General features: G+C 47.5%; 1 protein-coding gene across 1 annotated transcript in view; it reads left to right on the forward strand.

Annotated features, from left to right (window-relative positions):
* Positions 1-27,446, forward strand: part of rubcn (rubicon autophagy regulator) — a 72,133-nt gene that overhangs the window by 39,008 nt on the left and 5,679 nt on the right. The window contains exons 12-17 of the mRNA XM_079506788.1: positions 7,973-8,033; positions 8,864-8,996; positions 10,044-10,189; positions 10,797-10,861; positions 13,626-13,864; positions 15,171-15,232. Of these exons, the coding sequence (XP_079362914.1) occupies positions 7,973-8,033; positions 8,864-8,996; positions 10,044-10,189; positions 10,797-10,861; positions 13,626-13,864; positions 15,171-15,232 (706 nt within the window). The remainder of the gene's footprint in view (positions 1-7,972; positions 8,034-8,863; positions 8,997-10,043; positions 10,190-10,796; positions 10,862-13,625; positions 13,865-15,170; positions 15,233-27,446) is intronic.

Consider the following 27,446-nt stretch of genomic DNA (forward strand, 5'->3'; position numbering starts at 1 on the left):
TCATGATTACACCCATCCAGGTGGAAACACACAAACATACAGTATATGCACTGAAGTGACGCCGTGAAGTGAACATCCTTTTCTTATCAACTATGTTTGACCAGGCTTAGCCTGGTCACCTATAAATCTTAAACATACATGGTACTTTGAACCTGCGAGGCGAAGGCACAGGAAGCTGTTCGGGTGTGTTTTGTGTGACTATAGGACATTTTATTATCCGCCTTCAGGTCAGGCGTGTTGGCACAGGTATGGCTGTTGTATAGTTTTGACATGTGACTGTTTTAACCCATTTTGGGCGGGAACCCCTTTTGGTGTTTTAAACATTATGTTGTAATTTAGCTATTGAAAAATAGCAGATCTACAAGCTCATAGCACGCCACCGAGTGGCGCGCTATGAACTTGTAGGTCTGCTATTTTTGAAAAAACGTGAAAATGTGCCTCAAATCTTTGAATATTCTTTCAGAGTTTCAGTTTTTAACTCAAATCTTTAATTCTGCAGAGGTCCCCATGGAACAACATATTCTCAGATGGGGGTCGGCGGCATAATTTTTGGGGTCCTTGACATGAAATATTGAGAACCACTGATACAGAAACATGAGGTTTTTCAGAAAAAAATTACATTTTAAAAATACATTTTTTTTAAATTTCGACGTCAGGTCTAAATGGGTTAAGAAGATGGCTCGTGATGATGTGCAGAGTACGTTTTATCTGGAAATGAATTGAATGCGTTTCCTCTGCTAAAAAAGACGTAAAGATGTATAGCAGTTGTTTTATTTATTACAAAGCATTTTGCCACCATGCAAATATTAACAGCATGGGTTGTGTTTTCTTTGGATGTCATGCACATAGCGCTCACGCAGTGTGGATATAGGCCACAATAGGCCACAAATGTTACGTAACCGCCGAATCACAATTATTTTTGCATAATCATCAATCATTTCCGTGTTGGAAAAATGTCCATACATTTTCAAACATTTTTTCAGAAATTGCAGATCTACAAGCTTTGTGACGTGTTTTCAGAGCACAACACCCGAGCGCAACCAACCATAAAATGACTTGTCTTTTACTTCTACTGGATCTCTTCCACACTATAGTCCCTCCCTAACATTTTAGTCTAGTTTTCATTTGGTGACAAAATTGCCAATATATTTAGTCTTAGTTTCAGTCATCATAACTGATAACTTATAACTTTTTTATTCAGTTTTTATGTTGTGCTGTACTGGACTTTTTACTAATTTATTTCATCATATGTTATGTGGATTCAGCACCTTCTGAATTATTCTGAACTTGTGTTGAGCATGTTTCAGTTCATTAAATGTAATGATAAGTGATTTCACTTAATTCTTTATTTTTAATTATTTTGCTAATCCTCACTACTATAGAGTGTGCTGACCATATAAGGAGTTCCTCCCTAGCCAAATAAAAAACGTAGGTTTCGTTTATGGCTAGGCTTAGCCAGCCTTCATCCAATCAGGATGAGAGGGGCCTTCCTCCAATCACGATCGAGCGGAGTGCATGCATTGTGAGCTTGTAGATATGCTATTTTCACTATAGTTTGTGTCCCGAGAAGACATCAAATGTCTGTTTTGGGTCACGCCCTAAAAGGTTTGGGAGTAAATGTGGTGCTTTTGGGGGAGTGTTTAGTCTGTGTCTCTGTGTCAGATGGCAGTGAGGGCCAGTCCCTGTTGGCGGCGGCACAGAGCGGTCTGTCCTTGTCACTCGCCTCCTTCTTCTCGTAGACTTAGGCTGTAGGGTGTAGACCTGTAGGGTGTGTAGACCTGTAGGGTGTAGGGTGTAGACCTGTAGGCTGTAGTGTGTAGACCTGTAGGGTGTAGGGTGTAGGCTGCAGACTGTAGGCTGCAAGTGGAGACGCTCCTGTATATAGATTCCAAACTGATCATGTCCGTCCCTTAACCTCTCTGTCCTGGATTAGGCCTGTCACGATTACATTACAATTGAAGTCCACGATTAATTGTCACACAAATAATTGCGATTGATGATTTCATTGTTTTCTTGCGTTGAACATTGGGAACATTACAATTTGTACAATCTGGTTGCATTACAATGACAAGCTGTTTCTCTTTTAGGCTTTGTAATCATGTACAAATGGGTTGGGTTATCCATAATTGATTTGGAAACATGACAATAAATATAGCCTTGTATCGATTTCCATTGTGCTTGAAGGCAGAAGGGTAAAAGGTGGAGTTTGGAATCATGCCACTAACACATAGCCATGGTCTCAAGCTGACGTATGGTGCTCACTTGGTGGCTTAACCCATTTTCGGCGAGAACCCCTTTTGGTGTTGGCATTATGTTATGCTTTAACTATTGAAAAATAGCAGATCTACAAGCTCATAGCGCGCCACCGAGTGGCGCGCTACGAGCTTGTAGGTCTGCTATTTTTGAAAAGTCGAAGAACGACTGACATAGAAACATAGCTTTTTCAGAAAACTGTCAGGATGTAGAAGACCTTTTTAGAATCTGATCTCAAAATGTCAAAATGGGTTAAAGTACAGTTACACACTCGTAGGTTCAATGCACAGCCATCTCGCTTGAACTGAAATTAACAGAGCGCGAGTCCGTGACAAATTGTTAGTTTGAAGATGGCATAAATTCGGTATTCCTTCCATACAGATTTAGAACTGGGTTTGTGCAGTTCGTCGCCGGTGCTCGACACAGAGTAACGGTTCCGAAGAATAAAAGTCTGCTCGAAATAAAAAAAAACGTTCGCTCTGAAAGAATATATATTCAAAGATTTGTGCCGCATTTTTACGATTTTTCAAAAATAGCAGACCTACAAGCTTGTAGCGCGCCACTCGGTGGCGCGCTATGATCGTGTAGATCTGCTATTTTTCAATAGCTAAATTATAACATAATGTTTAAAACACCAAGAGGGGTTCCCGCCCAAAATGGGTTAAAACACAACAGTACTGGTGGTGCAACGTCCACGTGGCCTGCATCAGGTGCTGTACCATTTTTAAAGTAAATCAAATCATTTAGGAGCAATGCTTTTGTGCAGACTCTCTTGTCTCAGGGCTCTCTGGGCAGTATTATGCGTGTCTTAAGTACCAGGTCTTATTACTTAACTTAAGACCTGGAGGCGTGATCAATGCCATTTGGCTATTCTGAGTGGCCAAACAGCATTGACCACGCCTCCAGGTCTTAAGTTAAGTCATAAGACCTGGTACTTAAGACACGCATAATACTGCCCTCTGTCTCCTGTCCACCCACTGTGCTGGTGGAGGTGGTATTGGGAATCAGTGTTGCTTTTGACAGTACATTTCGATTTAGTTTTAATCATAGTCTTTTGCATAAAGACTAGTTATATTTGTCGTCTGAAACGTTTTAGTTCTTGTCTAGTTTTAGTTTTAGTCCGCTTAATATCACAACCTTTTAGTCTACTAAATCTACAGTACAGTTGATTTTTGTCGACTAAAATGTATTCTGGCGGGCTTTGATGGAGTCGTAATGCCTGATTTTACACTTGGATGCAATTGTTGCATGCTGAAAATAGCCGATCTACAAGCTCATAACACGACACGTTGCAAGGTTGTAGATCTGCTATTTTCAACAAAATAGTGCAACACCTGAGCACAACCAAACATACAATGTATTTGAATTGTTCTGTCCACTAGTCCCTCCCAGACATTAAAGTCTAGTTAGTTTTATTTTTATTTCGTTTTCGTCAGTAAAATAAAGGTAGTCGACCAACATTCTCAGTCATTGCTTTACTCGACCAAATCAACACTAATTGGAACCACATCGTTCCATCTTGTAGTCCTTCCTCCTTACCCAGCAAGCACGGTCAGGACCTGGACGAATTAGTCACGTCTCGATTGTGGCCAGATTAAGTCAAACCAAGACTACTCAAATCTGGCCCAGAGTATCACCTGATTTCAACCAACATAAATTCGGCCCATTAAGACGGATGTCCCTGGATGAATCCGAGAGAGTCCGATCGAGGCCAGATCATTATCGACATATCATAACTAGTCAGATCTGGCCCAGAATAAATTGCATTATTTCAACTGGTGAAGACGTCCTGGAAATGACGTAAAGATCATCCCCATATAGGGCTGTGATCTGGCCTAGTCCTGAACGTTGATAAACCTATAATGTTGGCTTACCGCATAATAAAGTTCTCTTGTCTCTCGGTTTATGAGAATTACAGCTCAGATCGCGCTGGATGAATGAAGCGACCGTGTTTAGTGGCTCAATGGCAACTCCCGGTGACCGCTCGTCTAAAATACCAATGCCTCTAAAGACTCTTAGTATAGGTAGACAATAGTCCGATCCGCACGAGCAGCAGCACAATAGGCCTATCTCACAGCCCCCTTTCCACGCCCCTTTCCGGTAGATAGTGGTGTCATTTAACATTAGCATTTACACGTCTAAGTACATTTCCTAATGTAAAAATGTGACAGACCAATATTATTATGAAGCAAACAAGATGGTAAATCAGCTCGAACAGATAGAACAAACCTTACCTTGAGAAAACAAGACTTCTTAAATTACCTCTTAACATGTAGTGTCTATGGAGTGACGTCACGCTATCACCACTAACGCGGAAAGGGGGCGTATTAAGTGGGCGGGGAAATTCTGTGAGATAGGCCTATTGCTGTTTTTGGGAGAAGAGGAATTCATTTTCAGTGGAAACACTCTGAACAGAACTGGTTCAATGGAAAAAAGTGAAAAGTGTGCATGGCAAGACGGCGCTAAACGTGAACCAGCTCTGTGTAAATGTTTGAGATGTTTCACTTTGCTTCCCCTTTAACTCTGCACTATGACTATTAATATATTAATATTAATATTAATATTGCATGTCATTGCTGTCGGGCAGAAACCTCTTATCTCCATATTTTAACTTTTTCTTTTCTTCTTCAATAAATCAATACCCTGCTTGATCCTACAGCGTCAGACGGAAGCATCAAAAGTAGCAGCTTTGCGCCGCGTTGCGAGCTTGTAGATCTGCTCCTTTTTGCTATTTAAAAAAAACAAAATAGAATCCTGCAAAGTAACAGTGTTGGGAGATATGAGGTTTCCACCCGACCCAGAGACGATAATACTTGACTTCTTCAAGGCATCGGATGTCACGCGCGTGGCCAGACATTTACAACGGACAGCTTCTATCGAACGATCCCATTACAGTCGAAAACAGTCGGTCTTATTGTGAGTAGTCGTCGGTCGTATTAGAACTTAATATAAGCGTGTCTAATCAGGATTTATCACCCGATCATTCACGCTCAAGTTGGCAGATGTTGTTCCGACGCAGGAACAAACGGCACACTTGTTGAATCTCGGCTTAATAATTTATGCATTGGGAGCGTTTTCCACATGGTCTCGCAAAACATTACTCCGAGGGACTGCCCAAAGGGCTTTGCTCTCAGCCTGCACGTGTGAGCAAACGGGGGGAGGAATGTTGATCTCTTGCCGAAACTCCTTCCACAACTTTCTGCAGGGATCGTACTAATCACACATGGTATCGTTGCTGTCGGGCAGAAACCTCTGCCCGACATATTCAAACTGTTTGTGTTTTTTTAAGTGGTGCAACCACTTCCTTAAGTGACTGTGTGTGTGGCTGGCTGGCTGGCTGGCTGGCTGGCTGGCTGGCTGGCTGGGTGGGTGGGTGGGTGCGTCTGAGCACGAAAATAGCATGGTTGTTTTTCACCATCTGTGTGCAACCTAACACACACACAAACACACGCACATATTAACTGTATATATGGTATATATGGTACAGTAGAGGGACCCCCACACGGTAACTCTGTCATTTCTCAACCGTTTCGGACGCGGGACGGCTCGCCGGAATCGGGCCGGCACCCTGGGTGCCTTCCTGTTGGTCTGGAACCCCCCCCCCCCGGGGACCCCCACACAGAGTTGCTCCATAAATCAACGCCCTTTTTGAGTGGTGTAAACCACTCCTACAACTGGCTTTGTTAGTTTACGTGTCTGTCTGTTTGTCTGTCTGTCTGTTCGTACCAAAAAATTAGCATGGTTGCTATGGTCACCCAGTTCACACCGGTGTGATTTCATTACGTCACATTACGTCAGACCACAGCTGATCAGTCTATAGACCTTACACCACTCAGTTCACACGGGTGTGATTTTTTTTTATCATACTAACTACAGCGTCACACAAAAGTAGCAGGTCTGCAAGCTCGAAAGGCAGCGCGGCGGGACACGTTTTGAGCTTGTAGATCTGCTACACTTGCTTTTGAATGCTGACAATGAATAGTTTTGGATGTGAGACAGAGACGATATGTTAGGTTAGGTCATGTAGAAGCTTGTTCCACATCTGCCACGTGTGTATTTTTCAAATGCCTTTTTTTTCCAAATGTTATTACTTCAGAGCTTTATGGGTGAAAACCGTTGGTAGAGACGGTGCTGTTATAATGTCTTGCCTTTCTGCCCGTTGACCTTTTTGGGGGGATTTTTAGGGTTCCTGTTAATTTGTAATAAACTAATAATAGCAGATTGTTGGTTTCCTGTTTGTGTTTTTCTCTTGTGCTTTCCCCCCATCACTGTAGGGGAGGTAGCTTAGCTTTAGCACCTTATGCTATGAGACACAGCTAACCTTAACCATCACTGTAGGGGAGGTAGCTTAGCTTTAGCACCTTATGCTATGAGACACAGCTAACCTTAACCATCACTGCAGGGGAGGTAGCTTGGCTTTAGCACCTTATGCTATGAGACACAGCTAACCTTAACCATCACTGTAGGGGAGGTAGCTTAGCTTTAGCACCTTATGCTATGAGACACAGCTAACCCTAACCATCACTGTAGGGGAGGTAGCTTAGCTTTAGCACCTTATGCTATGAGACACAGCTAACCCTAACCATCACTGTAGGGGAGGTAGCTTAGCTTTAGCACCTTATGCTATGAGACACAGCTAACCCTAACCATCACTGTAGGGGAGGTAGCTTAGCTTTAGCACCTTATGCTATGAGACACAGCTAACCCTAACCTTCACTGTAGGGGAGGTAGCTTAGCTTTAGCACCTTATGCTATGAGACACAGCTAACCCTAACCTTCACTGTAGGGGAGGTAGCTTAGCTTTAGCACCTTATGCTATGAGACACAGCTAACCCTAACCTTCACTGTAGGGGAGGTAGCTTAGCTTTAGCACCTTATGCTATGAGACACAGCTAACCCTAACCTTCACTGTAGGGGAGGTAGCTTAGCTTTAGCACCTTATGCTATGAGACACAGCTAACCCTAACCATCACTGTAGGGGAGGTAGCTTAGCTTTAGCACCTTATGCTATGAGACACAGCTGAGCTAACCTTAACCATCACTGTAGGGGAGGTAGCTTAGCTTTAGCACCTTATGCTATGAGACACAGCTAACCTTAACCATCACTGCAGGGGACGTAGCTTAGCTTTAGCACCTTATGCTATGAGACACAGCTAACCTTAACCATCACTGTAGGGGAGGTAGCTTGGCTTTAGCACATTATGCTATGAGACACAGCTAACCTTAACCATCACTGTAGGGGACGTAGCTTAGCTTTAGCACCTTATGCTATGAGACACAGCTAACCTTAACCATCACTGTAGGGGACGTAGCTTAGCTTTAGCACCTTATGCTATGAGACACAGCCAAGGGAAGGAGGGGTGCATACATAATGTTAGACATACTTACAGTCCGACAACACCGTCGCTCAACTGACCAGTGGCAGGTTAAAACTAACCCGTGGCTCCCGACATGCGTGGCAGGTTACAACTAACACATGGCTTCCTGTGAGGTCAGGTTTAGCGTTGGGTTTTGGGGTAGGGTGTCGGACTCATGACTGTAGGGACTGTCGGTACGTCCGACCAAACGCATGCACGCCCAGGTAGCTTAGCTAAAGCTTTAGCACATCATGCTATTATGAGACACTCATGCTGCGTTCACACTGGCAGCTATACAGACGATAACAAAGCAAATTCAAAAACGTGAGATAAACCATCCTCGCCCCCCCCATCTCTTCCAGATGCTGACATCAAACGCAGCGTTACCTCCAGCAGCAAGTCCTTCCTCAGCTCAGAGTCCATGTGAGTATTACCCAGCACCGGTTACTTCCCGTGTCAGAGCGAACAGTAGGTGGATGCACTTTTTAGGAGACCGGAAGAAGGTTGCAGTCTTGTTATTTTTCAACGGAAGAGTGAACGTGAACTCGGCTTCTGAACCAAACATTCAGAACTAAACATTAGACCCGATCATCACAAACCACCCAATCCTTACAAGATGTTCATACTAAAATGGCGTTTTTCAGAGTGAGGAGAAAATCTACTTTATTATCGACCTTTCTCTTTTCCCGGCAACACACACTCTTGCGGGATCTAGCACCAGTAACCATAGGACATTCGCAAGATCTGCCGTTGCCCACTTAGGAGACCATTTGTAGGATTTGTGTACCATTGCACCGCTAGTGGCTCCAATTGACAGCCTTCTGATTGGTCCCTGACTGTACCAGCAGGCTCTTTCTGCCTTGTTCTGACCCTGTTCCTCCCTGGTTCCACCTTATGGTTGTTTAAGTTGAATTTGCTAAAACATAACATAACATTTTTTATAAAACATAATATTCCCAGTCACTATACTGCAACTGAGATGTTCCTTTTTATCGACACCAACTTTAAAATAAGAATTGAATACACAGGATATCGACACGAAGCAACTGAAAAAAAAACACGTTTTTGTCAATGGTAGTGGATGGAGAGACAGGATTTTTGTCCAACCAAGAAACGGCAACCAATGGGTGCGACGAGGGGCTACAACAACCACGTGTCGTGTGGGACATGACAAAGTGGCATGGTCTATCTTTCATTCTGCGTCAACCATCTTTGGTTAAGTCCCGTTTGTGTGTTGTGTTCTATTTGTGCAGCTCTCCGTCGTTCCTGCAGTCCAACTCTGCAGAGTCGGTGGCCATGGGTCTGCTCCGACAGTTTGAGGGCATGCAGCTCCCCGCTGCCTCGGAGCTCCACTGGCTGGTCCCAGAGCACGACGCTCCACAGAAGGTGCACGCACGTACACACACACGCGCATGCGCACGCACACACACACACACTTTCTCTCTTTCACCTGCATGGCACGCACATAAACATTCTATTGATTACTTTCTCAATTATTTAATAAAAACATATATACTTAAGAGTAATATAGAAAATGTTATGCATCGAAATACATCCTAGTAGCTAAAAAACATTAGCAGGTAAATCAAAATGCATCCTCGTAGCTACAAATCGTTATCAGGTGAATCTATATGCATGGTAATAGGCTCCCAATGTGTATGCCAAATACCTACATACTGTAGCTATGACAATGGGTTCACACTTGTTGTTTCATATTTTTAAGTGTAGCAACAGTGAAAGGCGTTTAGACCGATGTCTCGTGTTGCGTTTATAGCCGCTTACGTCCACTCCCAAACGAGCACTTGCCCGCTCGGCGCAACCTGAAAGCAAACTCCACCTGCTTGGAAAGTTGTATTTACCTGCCAGGGGCAGGTGGGCAAGCCTCAAGGGCCTTGCAAACGTGAAGCGAGGAACGCAGGTGTTGTTGCCTGGATCAACGACAGGTCTCATCCAGGTCTGCTGAAGAGGGGTGTAACAACGCAAGCGTCAAAAAAAAAGAAGCTAAACAGAATCCAAATTTGGTGAGTCGCGGGCACGTAACGTGCACGTAACGAGCACGCGAGCAACAAATTCACGGGACCGTGCTCGGGTACATACGCCTGCGTTGTCGCACCGCGACTTCTCCGAGCAAAAACGCAGGTCTCGTTGAAAATGAACTATAGGCGCGTTTTATCGCTTACCGTTTGCAAGGACCTTTTAGTGTCAACGCCTGAATGAATAAGAAATGTCCTACTCGATCATACTACAGCGTCACAGAAGTTGCAGATCTACCCAGCTCGAAGCGCGGCGAGTTTCCACCCGACTGTACTACTACTACTACTATATGTACAACTATACAGTCTACTACTCTATAACACAACCGTGCACTACACATACTAATACTACTGTACACTAGACATCCTAAAACGTATCTCTCCACCGTGCTCGAACCAGCTGCTGCCCATCCCAGACTCGCTGCCCATCTCGCCCGACGACGGCGAGCACGCTGACATCTACAAGCTGCGGATCCGGGTGAGAGGGAACCTGGAGTGGGCCCCGCCGCGGCCGCAGATCATCTTCAACATCCACCCCGCGCCCAAGTGAGTCCACCGCCAGGTTTTTTTTTTTGTACCTGGCTTTAAAATAACTTCACTTAAAATACAGTTAAAGGTAGTGTAAGTGCTCTATATTGTGATTTTACTCATTGCTATATAGTGTTTGTTCAGTAACAGGAGTCTCCATGTCTCTCCGGGTTTTTGAGTGGTGCAACCACTCCCTTACGGAGCTATGTGTGTGGGTGGGTGGGTGTCTGGGTGGCTGGGTGCGTCTGAGCACGAAAACAGCATGGTTGTTTTTCACCACCTGTGCGCAACCTAACACGCACACAAACACACACGCACATATTAACTGTATATATGGTGATTTCGGGTGTGCCAGTACAGTACAGTGACAGTACAGTAGAGGGTACAGTAGAGGGACCCCCACACGGTAACTCTGTCATTTCTCTACCGTTTCGGACGTGGGGCGGCTCGCCGGAATCGGGCCGACACCCTGGGTGCATTCCTGTGGGTCTGGAACTCCCCCCCCCCCCACACACACACACACGGAGTTGCACCACTCACTTCACACGGGTGTGATTTTTACTAAACAGAAAATGCTATTTATTGTAACGAATGATCCTTTTCATATGAACGTATCTCTCCCTAGGAGGAAGATAGTGGTGGCCAAGCAGAACTACCGCTGTGCAGGCTGTGGCACGCGCATCGACCCAGGTACAGTACCACTAACCCTGTCCCAGACAGAACTACCGCTGTGCAGGCTGTGGCACGCGCATCGACCCAGGTACAGTACCACTAACCCTGTCCCAGACAGAACTACCTCTGTGCAGGCTGTGGCACGCGCATCGACCCAGGTACAGTACCACTAACCCTGTCCCAGACAGAACTACCGCTGTGCAGGCTGTGGCACGCGCATCGACCCAGGTACAGTACCACTAACCCTGTCCCAGACAGAACTACCGCTGTGCAGGCTGTGGCACGCGCATCGACCCAGGTACAGTACCACTAACCCTGTCCCAGACAGAACTACCGCTGTGCAGGCTGTGGCACACGCATCGACCCAGGTACAGTACCACTAACCCTGTCCCAGACAGAACTACCGCTGTGCAGGCTGTGGCACACGCATCGACCCAGGTACAGTACCACTAACCCTGTCCCAGACAGAACTACCGCTGTGCAGGCTGTGGCACGCGCATCGACCCAGGTACAGTACCACTAACCCACGCCACTGTGTCCCAAACAGTGGGTCGGGACCCGTTTGTAGGTCACGGACACATTTTTATGGGTTGCGACTCGAGTCAATTTTCCTACATTAAAAAAATATATATATATATTATATATGTTTTTTTTTCTTACTCCAAAATATTTTTTTAGAAATAAAAATATGAAATAATAACGAACAAATCTAAGAAATTCCATTTAAAAAAAAAACAAAAAAAAAACGTCCACGTCCTTGACGTGAAATAGTTTGAGAACCGCTGACATCGAAAGAGGGTTTTCAGAAAACTGTCGTGATTTAGAAGACATTTTGTAGAATCTGGTGTCGAGGTCTAAATGGGTTAACCCATTCTGGGCGGGAACCCCTTTTGGTGTTAGCATTATGTTATGCTTTAGCTATTGAAAAATAGCAGACCTACAAGCTCGTAGCGCGCCACCGGGTGGCGCGCTACGAGCTTGTAGGTCTGCTATTTTTGGAAAATCGTGAAAATGCGGCACAAATCTTTGAATATATATTCTTTCAGAAGACTTTATTTCTATTTCGACGTCAGGCCTAAATGGCCTGTACTGTACAAGGCCCATTGACTCTTCCCCCTTCAAAGGAACATACCATTTCCCTTGAAGCTCAGTGCTGTCTGCTGCATGTGATCTAGGGTTAGGTTGAATCTCAGTGCTGTCTGTGCCTGTGAGCTACGTAGCGAAGCAATGATACAAATCACTGATTACTTGGGTTGTCACTGTTTTTTTTTCTGGAAATATACTCGTACTCCTCGTAATTGCATTAAAACCCATTTAGGCCTGATCTTCGAAATCCTCCAGTTTTCTGAAATACATATTTTCACGATTTTTCAAAAAATAGCAGACCTACAAGCTCGTAGCGCGCCACTCGGTGGCGCGCTATGAGCTTGTAGATCTGCTATTTTTCAATAGCTAAATTACAACATAAAACACCAAAAGGGGTTCCCGCCCAAAATGGGTTAAGAAAATAGCTTACCTACAAGCTTGCAACGTAGCGAGAAGCGACGCGTTGTGCCCTTGTAGATCTGCTATATTCACTAGTTTGGGTCCCGGGCAAAACGTCTAATCCCTCTTTTTTTTTTTTTCTAAAATTTTATCCCACAATTTTGTAACCCATTTTTCACCCCTGTGTCAATTATCTAATGTGATCCTGGGCTCTACACACCCTCCGCCAACCTAGTCCCCATATATGGGGGACATGGGGAGAGCAACGGACTTGAACTCATGCTTCCTTCATGCCTGAGTGTCCAAGTTTACACCTGACAGGGGGGGAGGGTTTCCCTAGTTGGACGTAGCGCGTGGAAAGAACACGGTATTCCAACCAGTTCCTTTCCCCTCCATCAGGCGCCCCGGCTGGCCAGGGGGAGGCAGTTTAGAGACCAGGATTACAGAATGTTTTTTTTGTGAGGGTACCTACCCTAGGGGACACGGGGAGAACATGCAAACTCCACACAGAAAGGCCATTTCGCCAGCACCCACAGCGTCCCGAGCGGGAATCGAACCCAGGACCTTCTAGCTGTGAGGCGACAGCACTACCAACTACCCCCCCTAATCCCTCTTTTTGGTCTCGACCTGAACAGTTTGGGAACCCCTGCCTTAGACAGATGCACTGTAATAATCCCTAGGGGCTGACGAAGGTCCTACGACCAAAACATGTGATACTACACCTTTCACCTTGAGCACAGAGCATATTAAAATAAAAATAAAAGCTATTTTCTTAGTCTCTGTCTAAGGAGTCTTCCTTAAAGGTAGAGAGCGAGTCTTTAGTCATTTGTAGTCCACAGAAGTCTTCCAAGGAATCATGTGGTGCACCGAAAATGGCCAAATCTTCAAGCTCACAACGACGCGTTGCGAGCTTGTAGATCTGCTATTTTTGGTTATCGGTTATTTTAAGATGAGCGAGTACCCGGTAATTGAAGTGTTCAAACTAGCAATTAAATAGATTAGATTTGCTTTTAATGCACTCACATAATCTGGAACAAACACCCTGATGTTCTGTGTAAAGCACATTGCTGATTTGCCTTGCTGCTGAATGTGCTTTACAAATAAAACTGCCTTGCCTTTCAACTCGAGTTTCACAAATCACGTATTGGGACTTGGCCTAACCAAAAAAAAAAAAAAAACGTTTCAGTCATGAGATTTTATTTTAGCTTCCAACCACGCAAACCAACATCTACTTCTCTCTCTCCCACCCCGTGCTTCTCTCTCTCCCACCCCGTGCTTCTCCTTTCTTCCCCGACAGACTACATCAAGCGACTGCGCTACTGCGAGTACATCGGCCGCTACTTCTGCCAGTGCTGCCACGAGAACGCGCAGGCGGTGGTGCCCGGCCGCGTGCTGCGCAAGTGGGACTTCAGCAAGTACTACGTCAGCAACTTCGCCCGCGACCTGCTGAGCAAGATCGCCCGCGACCCACTGTTCAACCCCAACGACATCGACAGCGGCCTGTACAAGAAGAACAAGTCCCTGGAGGGCGTCAGGGTGAGTGAGTGAGCGAGTGGGCCCGGCTAGAACGCAAGCTTCTCAAAGTCGGGTGCCGTCCGTGGCACCCTAGGGTGCCTTGACAAGGGCGGCTGTGGCTCAGGAGGTAGAGCTGCAGGTCGTCCAATGATCCCTGGGTCGGCGGTTCGAATCCCGGCTCCTCCTGTCTACATGTCGAAGTGTCCTTGGGCAAGACACTGAATCCTACATTGCCTCCAAATTGGTCGGTGTGAGCTCGCCACCATTGGTGTGTGAATGTGGGAAGTGAGGACGCTGGCAATGTATGAAATGAATGAACCATTGTAAAGCGCTTTGAGCACTTGGAAAGCGCTCAAAGCCTCCAAAATATTTGGATTCATCAATATCACTTCGGTTTAGCCACTTAAAACCCTCTATCCTTAGCGAGACGGACCACCAAGCTCACAACGTTCCACGTTGTGACGTGCTGTGAGCTTGAGACGCGTTGCGTCGCCCCTCTGGACTTGGATCTGGCCTCTGTATCCCGTTCATCTTGGCACTGTTGAATCTCACGGTCGTCAAAGGCCTGTACACAAGGCCTTCTCTTGGACTCCTCTTCCCCCTACCTTCAAAGGAACATGCCGTTTCCCTTGAAGCCCAGTGCTGTCTGCTGTCTATGTGATCTACAGTAGGGTTAAGTTGAATCTCAGTGCCGTCTGTGCCTGTGAGCTACGTAAGCAAAGCAACGATACAAATCACTGATTTACTTGGGTTGTCACTGTTTTTTTTTTGTTCTGGAAATATACTCGTACTCCTCCTAGTGTCGATGATTCGTATTGTATGTCTTGATGAACTGAATACACAGGACCACAATGGAAACAAGACCTCAGGGGGGTTTTGTGTTATCCTTTTAGCGTTGTTGTCTTAACTGTAGCTTTTGCAAACTGTAGCTTTTGAAAGAAAGAAAGAAATCAAGGCCTATGGCACCCTGAGTAGGTTGCCAAAGCTGAAGGGTTAACCCATTTTGGGCGGGAACCCCTGTGTTTTAAACATTATGTTATAATTTAGCTATTGAAAAATAGCAGATCTACAAGCTCATAGCGCGCCACCGAGTGGCGCGCTACGAGCTTGTAGGTCTGCTATTTTTGAAAAATCGTGAAAATATTTATTTCAGAAAACTGGAGGATTTAGAAGATTTTTTTTTTTAATTTCGAGGTCAGGCCTAAATGGGTTAATGGGACAGAGCATGACTGTAGTTTGGTATCTCAGGTCGTGTCATGGATTATTCCTTGTTTTGGGTAAATGAGTGCTGGGACTGAATCAATGATTGCTTCCCGCTGCCGTTTAGGTTCTGAGAGTCCAGCTCTTCCACATGAAGAACCTGTTCAAGACCTGCCGCCTGGCTAAAGAGTAAGCTGCTGTGTGTGTGTGTGTGTGTGTGTGTGTGTGTGTGTGTGTGTGTGTGTGTGTGTGTGTGTGTGTGTGTGTGTGTGTGTGTGTGTGTGTGTGTGTGTGTGTGTGTGTGTGTGTGTGTGTGTGTGTGTGTGTGTGTGTGTGTGTGTGTGTGTGTGTGTGTGTGTGTGTGTGTGTGTGTGTGTGTGTGTGTGTGTCCGTGTCCGTGTCCGTGTCCGTGTCTGTGCATGCAATTGCCTGTACTGCAGGGTTTATGTAACCAGTGGTATGTCGGTGACTCAGTGAATGGTGTTACTGGTGTGAACTTTGTTTGGTAATGTCTCCCTTTAAAGGGACACTTCACCCTTTTTGCAAAAAAAATGTATGTTAATGACGTTTAGAAGATTTAGAACACTTTCCTGGGGGTCTTTATGTGTGTAATATGTGGTTTTAGATATTTTAGATTTTAGCAGTGAGCCCAGTGTCTCTGATGTCATCGACACTGGCCTCACTTACTTCCTGCACTACATGTTGTCTCAGTAAGACAGCCCTCCCTCTATCCACAAAGAGCAGCAGTGCACTAAAGCATTATGGGAATTGTAGTCCAGTAAGGAGGTTAGCCCAGTGTCCATGACATCAGCGACACTGGGCAGCTCACTGCTAAAATCTAAACTATGTAAAACCACATATTACACACATAAAGACCCCCAGGAAAGTGTTCTGTTGGGAGCTTGTAGTCAGTGGAACCGAGTCAAACTAGATATAATGCCTCAACGCCTACAATTCCAAATGCTTGTCCGTGTGTGGGTTCCCCAGTCCAAATATGATTATTTGAGTGGTTCCCCAGTCCAAATATGATTATTTGAGTGGTTCCCCAGTCCAAATATGATTATTTGAGTGGTTCCCCAGTCCAAATATGATTATTTGAGTGGTTCCCCAGTCCAAATATGATTATTTGAGGGGTTCCCCAGTCCAAATATGATTATTTGAGGGGTTCCCCAGTCCAAATATGATTATTTGAGGGGTTCCCCAGTCCAAATATGATTATTTGAGGGGTTCCCCAGTCCAAATATGATTATTTGAGGGGTTCCCCAGTCCAAATATGACTTTTTGAGTGGTTCCCCAGTCCAAATATGATTATTTGAGTGGTTCCCAAGTCCAAATATGACTATTTGAGGGGTTCCCCAGTCCAAATATGATTATTTGAGTGGTTCCCCAGTCCAAATATGATTATTTGAGTGGCTCGGTGGCTCCCCAGTCCAAATATGATTATTTGAGAGGTTCCCCAGTCCCAATGTGATAATTTGAGACAGGGGTTCCTGTAAAAGAGAGCTGGCTCTCATCACCCTCTCCGCCTGAACACTGGTCTACTTCTGTGTGCTAAGCAGTATAGTAGCCCAGTACGCCAGGACTTTCACGGTCTTCTCTTCGTCTCAAATAGCTGTGCTACAAATCACTAGTAGCTAAGGTGTTAAAAACACCTCTTCAAAAGATAAACCCATTACAAGTGGCTTCCGTCCATACATGTACATCTTAGTACTGTATAGCTCCCCTACAGAGCTGTTGTGTGACGTGCACACAATATTATGTTTCATTAAATATGCCATTAATAACTTATAATATCATGCTATAACACCTTTGACTCATTCTGTAGCCCGGAGACACACCATTTGTGCGACACAAGACTAACACACTGTGTAAAGTACACACACTCCGTTAACCACCGCTGATGGCCTGCTTGTACGAGGCTATCAGGAGTGACCCTAATTAAAACCTTAAAACTATCCTATCTGTATCACGTTCACAAGCACAAGTTTATGCAGTGTGCGTAAAGTCCCGGCGCGGGCATCAAAGCCAGCACGGGAGACTCCCTATGTCTCCCACACGTCCGCTCGTCCCGAGCTCACTTGTATGAGGCGTCAGGGATTGAGGGATACAGTGGAAGATATATAAACACACTCGCAACTTTTAATCTATGGCTTTTATGAGACAGAGATTTATAGCTGCTTTTCCACTTGTATGTGCACTGCGCGAACTCTCGTGAAGAGATAGCGCGCCTCAGACTGGTCAGGTCATAGCATACAATTATCACATTGTTCCGCCTGCATGAACCCGTATAGAATATAGGGACGCAAGGGGTTAAATGTTAAAACACAGTATACATGCGTGGCCAATGTACTTCAACCGGCTCCACTGAGACGTTGAAATATAGCCACTTTGACCTCTTTGGACTGGCAACGTATGCGAGCCTCTTCATGCAGCCTGTCCTCCCTTTCCGTCCGTGGAAGGATTGAGAGAGGTGGCGAGCCATCATCATCAAAATAACCATTCCTGTACTTGCGGATCGGGGCGTGCCCGGATCCCCATACCTTGCCGTCTAAACACTGGCAGGCTATCACTAAGAATTCAGTTGTTAAATCAAACTAAACTTACCCCACGGAGTGACAGGAAAAACACAGACAACGGACATACTGTATTATTGGGTAATCAATAACACAGGAGGCCATCGTAGATTACACTGAATTATAAAAAATAGGTTTATTCAAGTCAAATCAAATGAATTTACAAAATAGTAAAAATATAGGAGGCAGAGGACTCAGTCAGCCTGCAAAAATATTAACAAGCGCAACTCCCTATTCTGGTTGAGTGGGAGATAAAGCTTAGAGGTGCGCAAGCAAAAGTCTTCTGACTGAACAAAGGCACGTTCATACTTTTAACACCTCGGTTCACATAGCGTCATTTTTAGAGATATGACCCTGTCCAGGCGTGATCATAGCAAGGGGCACGAGCAAACACGTCCGTGGACACGCATCTGTCCAGCGTGAACGTGTAAAGAGTTCCTTCAGTTCATTTCTAGCCAAGGTCAACAGCGTGAACGCGTTTCTGGGTTACTACAGTTCATTATTCAACTCTGCTGCTATAGGAGAAACACAATATACAGCGACTGCAATAATGTAATGAATGCATAGATTTAACCCATCGGCTGCCTTGCAAAAAACACTGTTTCATGAGTATAATACATGTGGGGTCAGAACACATCATTTAAAACAGTAGTACAGTAACACACGTTTTATGTCACACAAGCATAACATATGTCCTCGTTACTGAGACGCTCGGGGGTGGAGATCTTTGGGGCCACATTGGGGCGTCACTGGTTCGCCACTTACAACATCCCCTCTGGCCGCACGATCTCCTGGTTCTTCGGTCCTCTTCCTGGTGACCTGTAGGCCCCGACGGTACCGCATGTCTCTGGGTTTGGGACAGGGGCCAAGTATGGTGATGTCATCTCATCAGCCCGTCTTCATCCGCACTTGCACCAGCGATGCGAGCGGATTACGGATTTGAGCCCTGAGCTCGGAGCACAACTCCAGGTCCATCTTCGCACGTCAGTCCATCGGATTGAAGGGGGTCATCATGGGCCTCATGCCGAGATCGTAGCTCACGATGTTATCCCAGGTGCAGGGATCGGTGAGTCCGGCGTGTGACATCTGGCGCCCGTCACGATCAAGCAGGGTGATTGGGGGGCTGCGGCCAGCAGCAGTCGAGGTTTCCCGGCAGGGGACCCAGAAGGACTCGACCACGTACCCTAAGGGTCCAGACCCCCTCAAGGGTGAACTCTCTCACCATCCATCTCTCCCCGGGGTCGGTAAGGTCGCCGCTTCTCCTGCAAGCAGGGAAAGGGGCCCTCCTACGGGGGGTGATAGTCAAGGTTATCGCCACCTTGTCCGAATACCGCCGCAAGCCTCTTGTAGACCTTACATTCGACAAATAGGTTAGTTGCTAGCCGCATCTCATTACAGAACTTAGCGTTCACATAACTCCAACGAGTTAGGAGATATGTTCAGTGTACAGCTCATTATAATTAATAGCCGTCCCACACTTCAGAGTGCGGCCCTCGTACGTTGTCGTGGCCCGACGTCCGCCGATCGCATCAGAAGGCGTGGCCCGATGACAGTTACGCGTGACCAGTAGCGCTCCGATGGGCCAGGGGTAGCACGGATCAAAGCACTCCGCTGTACTTTGGTACCCCCTTGAACCGTTAGCCCACGCCCCTGGTTGGGGGGTGGATTCCGCGATGTGTAATACCGATCTAGGATCTTGTCCATGTCGATGCCAAGATCCCACGTCTGCTTAGGAGGCATTGTTCTCCCCGTCACTCATGTCTGGTTGCCGACGTGAGTGACCCTCCCAGTGGTGGCCAGATCAACCATGGTTGACGTGGCCTCGTCCACATGAGTCTGAGGATACGCATCCTTAGCATAACACCAGGTCTGATCCCGCCTTAAACCCCATCTGCTGTTTTTTGTGTTAACAGCAAAGGCGGAGGAGCGCCCAGGGTCCACAAGGAGCCTTTTGGTGGGTTTATAGAGGTGTGCGGTTGGGGATTAGGACCTTCGTAGCCGAGACCAGACATCGAACCGGCATGGTGCAGGTTCCTCCAGTGTACCGCTACCATCAGGTCTTAACCCAATAGTTCTGGAGAAACGACTTCATGTTTCAGTCTCACCGCAGCCTGTCTGTCACGATCAAGCCACCTTCAACGCCGTGCAGCCAGTCAGTCATAACCTGAATCCCAAATGGGTCGGTGAGTTTGTCTACTAGCTCTGCGTCGACCACAGGTATTTCAAACGTGACCAGCGACAGACCTCCTGCCATAGCTTCATTGAGGCAGGTCAGGGGGATAGAGCCAGGGTCCTAGGGTCCTGGCCTAGTCTTAGCGAGGACCCAAGGGAGCCATTTATGAACTGGGGACTGTGGGGACCCAGCGGCTAGCCGTTCGCGCGTTAGCTGCTCAGAACCAGGTGGCTCAAGTGATGCAGCGGTCAGTGGTAATGAGCACCGCGTTTCCCGGCGAGGGCTCCATAGAGGCCTCTACTGCCACGAGGTGTAGGAAAGCGTTCAGCTCTCTATCTTCGTTTGATGGGTCATTTTGGTTACGGTTGAGACCATTCGGGCAGCTTCCGGAGTTACTACTGACCACAATTTCTGACTGTTCGCCAACTCTATGGCCTTGGTCCTGTTAAACCAGGTCATAGACCAGTTGGACACTCCCAGGGTTCCCACTGGGGGATGTAGCAGAAGTGTGTGGTCACAGTCAGACAGGCGAACATGGTTCTGGGTCCCCGTGCGCTCTTTAGCGTTTGGGCGACCTCGCCACATAGACCGTTCACACCAATTGCTTTCACCTGATAATCTAACAGTCTTTTAACTACTCCACCCTTTTGTGTCGTGAGCTCAGACCACATGAGGTGCGAGTCACAGAACGCAGGGTTTGTGGCTTGACAGTCGATTTCAGTATCATAGGGAGTACACTGAGAGGGCGAGCCGACCTTCTCTAACGGAGGGGTGCCACTCTCAGCATTTCGAAGCGATTCCCAATGTGTCTGTGTATCGTTCCGTCCAATTCATTGCAGGAAACCTACGACCGTAAGGTATCCGAGCAGACCACCTTCCCGGATGTTCAGGGTAGGGGTTAAGTACTCCCATTGTATCCGCATTCGGGGGTACGCTAGGGTTCTTGCGAGGTCTAAAATCACCACCAGGGCCATAGCCGTGAGTGTGGCGTTTTACTGTCAGTTTCATCGTTGCAAGGATGATACTGATATTGTGGGGGACTTCAGGGGGAGTAACACCTGTCCCCTCATAGACACGGTCGTCCATCACTGGTCCTCCCCCTCCCCTTCTCGCTATGGCGGAATCGTGTGAGAAGGGGGACAGTGAGGATATGTCGAGCACCTTCTGTTCAGGGTCACAGGTTACGCAGGTTACACCGTAACCTGCGCGCATAGCCCACGTGGCCTAGGCCACTGTGCATGCCTGTAACGTAGCGACCGGCCTCCACGTCCGGGACCTGAAGGGATCCACCCTTGGTCCAGGAAGAGACAATATGGCCGCCGCCACAGCGGTTTGTGTGGTGTCCTCAGGCCATCCAGAAGCAGACTCAACTGTCTTCTCGTGAGCGCTGAGGACATAGGCCCATTCGGACCGGTCGCCGTCACCCTTCCGGTGACTCCCGTCAGTGAACAGGAACCACCAGCATTCCCTTGGCGTGGAATATGCTGGCTCCGGTTCGGGTGGAATCCTCTGGTCCGGGGGTATGAACTTAACCCAGGACCCCTTGATCGACCCTTTCGAGGCCGCCAGGAGAGCGGAGAAGTCTGTGATGACATAGATCCCGGTCTCCCGAGCCAGATCCTTGAGGGCGTTCAGAACTCTGAAGGCCCCGTATAGGATTTGTTCTTCAGCAGCGAATTTCACCTCTGCCGATGAAAACACGTAGGACAGACAGAGGCACGGTTGCCAGCATTTCCTGTCCCTACATCCGAGCGATATTCCTCCCATGCCCAGCGAAGGCCTGACTGCCATTGGCACAGTCGGGACCCGTGTTTCGAGGTCACGGCGCGCCGTCAGAGCATGGGATTGGAACCGAGCCCGTGCGTCAGTGCGGTCCGGTATCGGGACCTTCCTGTCTCTCGGACTCCGCACAAACCTAATGCCAGCCTGACGGCCCTGGGTCCTAACGGAGCCGGGCGGTCGTCGGCGAGAAAGTCCCAGACCAGGCGCTGCCTGGTGAGGTTCCATCAAATCCATGCCATGGGCTCCTTGCCAAAACCGGCGATCGGCAAGTACCCATTACACGCCTCCCTGGTCATGCATTGTTGCATAGACCGGTCGAATCTTGGCTAGCCTACATGGCCCAACACGGCGCTGAACAGCAACCCGCAGGTCGCATACCGTGCATGGGCAGGACCAAAACCAGGATAAAACCAGGAGCGCTCCCCTATCAGTACAGTCTAACCTGACCTTGCGTACCGCACGCTCGGCCACACCGTACGTACAAGTACTTGGCTGATACGGTACTGTCCAGATAGCCTGGGTTCCCCTATCTACGAGTACTGTCGGCACGGGTCCAGCTCTGAAGTAGGATGCATTGTCCACATGGAGGAGGCCTTCGTCGGCCCCCTCCCAGGGCACTACATAAGTGCATAGCTACGGTCGAGCTGGCGGGCGGTACCATTGGAAACACCTGCATCGACTCCGGGTCATTGTCCACAACCACAGGCGTTGCGGCCCCTCTAAGTGGTTGCGTTCAACGCCCCCCTATGTGACCATGGAAAAGTGCGGTCCGCTGACGGAGACGGCCACCTTCCCTGGGTCTCGGGCCACGTGTCTCGGTGCCTCGAGTAAGAGCATATCCCCGGTGATTCCCGCAGGCCACCATGGCGTGCGTTCTCACCTTGGGAGTACGTATGGTCTTGCTGCAGGGGCACCTAAACACACGTGCATGGTCCCAGGCCAACTACGTAGGGCTATTATAGCCCACATGGCCTCTCCTCCTGAGTTATGTCCCATACGGCACCCCCGCAAGGGTTATGTCCCGCACGGCACCATGGGCGCACTGCCGCCGGTGCAGGATGGAGGCCTAACTCATGTATGTGCCTGGGTCGAACCGCGGGGTCAAACGGGGTCAGGTGCCAGGGGCATCCGCCCGGACACCCTGACACCCACTACTGAGCCTGTGAAGGCCGTGTAGCCAAGTCTCTCCTGGTGACGCCCGGCCGTGTGACCGAGGGCCAGAGAGTCAGCTGCAGCTGTCCTATCCATGGCCACTGTAACCCAGTCGCCGTGAGGCGAGTGGTCCTGGTGGCCTGGAGTGCTTCCTCCAACAGCCAGTTCTCCCAGGGCCCCTGCGGGGGCTTGCGGAGATCGGCGCATGAGAGGCCCGTGGGGCATCAGCTGGAAAGCTAGTAGCGCCACATTAGACTTCCCTGAGTGTATCATACGCAGCCTTGGTCAGGCACGAGTATAACGGTCCTCAGGCTACCTAATTCCTGCTATAGTGCTTCCGTGAAACAGCAGTTAATTCAACGTCATGTCACTCAGACGATCGCCTATGGGTATGCGCCATAACCGATCCTCATCGCACCAGTCAGCCAATTAACCGAGGTTACTAAAGTAACCCTGAGTCAATCCAACTTCACTTCACTCCGACAATCACTTATGGCGCATACTCATAAGCGACTGTCATCGTTCCATTCAGTCAATTAACCGAGGTCACTAAAGTAACCTATAGATGGATAGCTCCTGACCGGAGTGATAGTCACTGCAGCCACAAGGTATCATTACCATCCACTTCCGTCAGCATATTCGCACAGTGTGGGACAACATGCCAACAGTGCTCGTTCTTTCCCAGCAGGGGGAGGCGTGGGGGGGACAGTCAAGCAAGTCAATACTGGCGACCGTTCGGTCGCTGTATGCCTCCAGAGCACGGGCTCCGGTGACCACCAAAGTCCCACCATGTAGCATTCCCCCGTCCTTAGAACGGTCGCCCCACATCCGTCAGTGCATGTGGGGCCGCCGGCGTTGGCCACGGCTCGTGTCCCCCGGCCTTGTTAAAGAGGCGGGGGTTGGCACTATAACCACCAAATCCACTGAGTCTACTAAAACCACCGGTTCCTACACCGATGCCCCAAACAGGTTGGATTTCTAACCTTTCGCGCCCGCATTTATTATTACTAGCCTATCTTGTGGTCCAGAGCAGTTATGTTGTGTCCCTCACAGAGATGTTTGTGCCACTACTCGGCCGCTGGCTGCGCGTGCCAGCCTCTGTTTCACACCTATTAGGAAGGATGCTCTATCGGATGTCAACTCCCAGTACAAGGTAGCTCCAAACACACAAGCTAGAATAACAACGCAAACACTTCTCTGTAGGGGATATGTCAAAACCAGGGACTCAGAACTCAGAGACACTTACACCAATTAAAGCTTCTACTAACACACTCCTGTTCACTCCCTTAACGGCCGCTCAATATAGAGGGGTCATTAATAATGTCACTGAACACCAGACATATGACATATACATGAACACTTGTTTTTACTGTGTGTAAGATCTGTTGTCTTGTAGGCTGTGCGGACGGTAGTACCATGCAATTCTCTGTCTTGTCTGACCGTTCATCCAGGACCCTTGTGAGGCCCGGGAGTCGAAGGGTTAAACGAGAAATAGCAGGCACCCTTTCCACATACAGTTTTTCGGACAGCAGCGGCAGCCGGGTGATTTATTCACAGCCTGGGCTTGTACACTTTGAAGCCGTCGTTATACCGTGGGCCTCTTTCTCACTGACCCTTGCCCGCTCACGGAGAGGGGGGTCGAGTGATACAATTCACTCTTTAATTCACTCACCTTCAAATATGAAAATCTGGAAAAGTGATAATTTCTACCCTTTCGCGCCCGCATTTATTATTACTAGCCTATCATGTGGTCCAGAGCAGTTATGTTGTGTCCCTCACAGAGATGTTTGTGCCACTACTCGGCCGCTGGCTGCGCGTGCCAGCCTCTGTTTCACACCTATTAGGAAGGATGCTCTATCGGATGTCAACTCCCAGTACAAGGTAGCTCCAAACACACAAGCTAGAATAACAACGCAAACACTTCTCTGTAGGGGATATGTCAAAACCAGGGACTCAGAACTCAGAACACTGGTTAAATTACAGAATTCAGAACACCTGTGTTCTAGAATTCAAGCTCAAGCCAACCAGTATTCATGTTCAAGTTCTTTGCTCAAGTCCCTTACATTGGTTTCAACACACGGCTTGTAATATACCGGGAGAGCCTCAGATTCACTGAATCCAAAACAGGGACGCCATGTAAAAGAGAGCTGGCTCTCATCACCCTCTCCGCCTGAACACTGGTCTACTTCTGTGTGCTAAGCAGTATAGTAGCCCAGTACGCCAGGACTTTCACGGTCTTCTCTTCGTCTCAAATAGCTGTGCTACAAATCACTAGTAGCTAAGGTGTTAAAAACACCTCTTCAAAAGATAAACCCATTACAAGTGGCTTCCGTCCATACATGTACATCTTAGTACTGTATAGCTCCCCTACAGAGCTGTTGTGTGACGTGCACACAATATTATGTTTCATTAAATATGCCATTAATAACTTATAATATCATGCTATAACACCTTTGACTCATTCTGTAGCCCGGAGACACACCATTTGTGCGACACAAGACTAACACACTGTGTAAAGTACACACACTCCGTTACCCACCGCTGATGGCCTGCTTGTACGAGGCTATCAGGAGTGACCCTAATTAAAACCTTAAAACTATCCTATCTGTATCACGTTCACAAGCACAAGTTTATGCAGTGTGCGTAAAGTCCCGGCGCGGGCATCAAAGCCAGCACGGGAGACTCCCTATGTCTCCCACACGTCCGCTCGTCCCGAGCTCACTTGTATGAGGCGTCAGGGATTGAGGGATACAGTGGAAGATATATAAACACACTCGCAACTTTTAATCTATGGCTTTTATGAGACAGAGATTTATAGCTGCTTTTCCACTTGTATGTGCACTGCGCGAACTCTCGTGAAGAGATAGCGCGCCTCAGACTGGTCAGGTCATAGCATACAATTATCACATTGTTCCGCCTGCATGAACCCGTATAGAATATAGGGACGCAAGGGGTTAAATGTTAAAACACAGTATACATGCGTGGCCAATGTACTTCAACCGGCTCCACTGAGACGTTGAAATATAGCCACTTTGACCTCTTTGGACTGGCAACGTATGCGAGCCTCTTCATGCAGCCTGTCCTCCCTTTCCGTCCGTGGAAGGATTGAGAGAGGTGGCGAGCCATCATCATCAAAATAACCATTCCTGTACTTGCGGATCGGGGCGTGCCCGGATCCCCATACCTTGCCGTCTAAACACTGGCAGGCTATCACTAAGAATTCAGTTGTTAAATCAAACTAAACTTACCCCACGGAGTGACAGGAAAAACACAGACAACGGACATACTGTATTATTGGGTAATCAATAACACAGGAGGCCATCGTAGATTACACTGAATTATAAAAAATAGGTTTATTCAAGTCAAATCAAATGAATTTACAAAATAGTAAAAATATAGGAGGCAGAGGACTCAGTCAGCCTGCAAAAATATTAACAAGCGCAACTCCCTATTCTGGTTGAGTGGGAGATAAAGCTTAGAGGTGCGCAAGCAAAAGTCTTCTGACTGAACAAAGGCACGTTCATACTTTTAACACCTCGGTTCACATAGCGTCATTTTTAGAGATATGACCCTGTCCAGGCGTGATCATAGCAAGGGGCACGAGCAAACACGTCCGTGGACACGCATCTGTCCAGCGTGAACGTGTAAAGAGTTCCTTCAGTTCATTTCTAGCCAAGGTCAACAGCGTGAACGCGTTTCTGGGTTACTACAGTTCATTATTCAACTCTGCTGCTATAGGAGAAACACAATATACAGCGACTGCAATAATGTAATGAATGCATAGATTTAACCCATCGGCTGCCTTGCAAAAAACACTGTTTCATGAGTATAATACATGTGGGGTCAGAACACATCATTTAAAACAGTAGTACAGTAACACACGTTTTATGTCACACAAGCATAACATATGTCCTCGTTACTGAGACGCTCGGGGGTGGAGATCTTTGGGGCCACATTGGGGCGTCACTGGTTCGCCACTTACAACAGTTCCCCAGTCCCAATATGGCTATTTGAGGGGTTCCCCAGTCCCAATATGGCTATTTGAGGGGTTCCCCAGTCCAAATATGATTATTTGAGGGGTTCCCCAGTCCCAATATGGCTATTTGAGGGGTTCCCCAGTCCCAATATGGCTATTTGAGGGGTTCCCCAGTCCCAATATGGCTATTTGAGGGGTTCCCCAGTCCCAATATGGCTATTTGAGGGGTTCCCCAGTCCCAATATGACTATTTGAGGGGTTCCCCAGTCCCAATATGACTATTTGAGGGGTTCCCCAGTCCCAATATGGCTATTTGAGGGGTTCCCCAGTCCCAATATGGCTATTTGAGGGGTTCCCCAGTCCCAATATGACTATTTGAGGGGTTCCCCAGTCCCAATATGACTATTTGAGGGGTTCCCCAGTCCCAATATGGCTATTTGAGGGGTTCCCCAGTCCCAATATGGCTATTTGAGGGGTTCCCCAGTCCCAATATGATTATTTGAGACAGTGGTTCCCCAGTCCCAATATGGCTATTTGAGACAGTGGTTCCCCAGTCCCAATATGGCTATTTGAGACAGTGGTTCCCCAGTCCAAATATGATTATTTGAGACAGTGGTTCCCCAGTCCCAATATGACTATTTGAGACAGTGGTTCCCCAGTCCAAATATGATTATTTGAGACAGTGGTTCCCCAGTCCCAATATGGCTATTTGAGACAGTGGTTCCCCAGTCCAAATATGACTATTTG

This window comes from Electrona antarctica (genome assembly GCF_951216825.1).
Source record: "Electrona antarctica genome assembly, chromosome: 7".
NCBI classification, from domain to species: domain Eukaryota; kingdom Metazoa; phylum Chordata; class Actinopteri; order Myctophiformes; family Myctophidae; genus Electrona; species Electrona antarctica.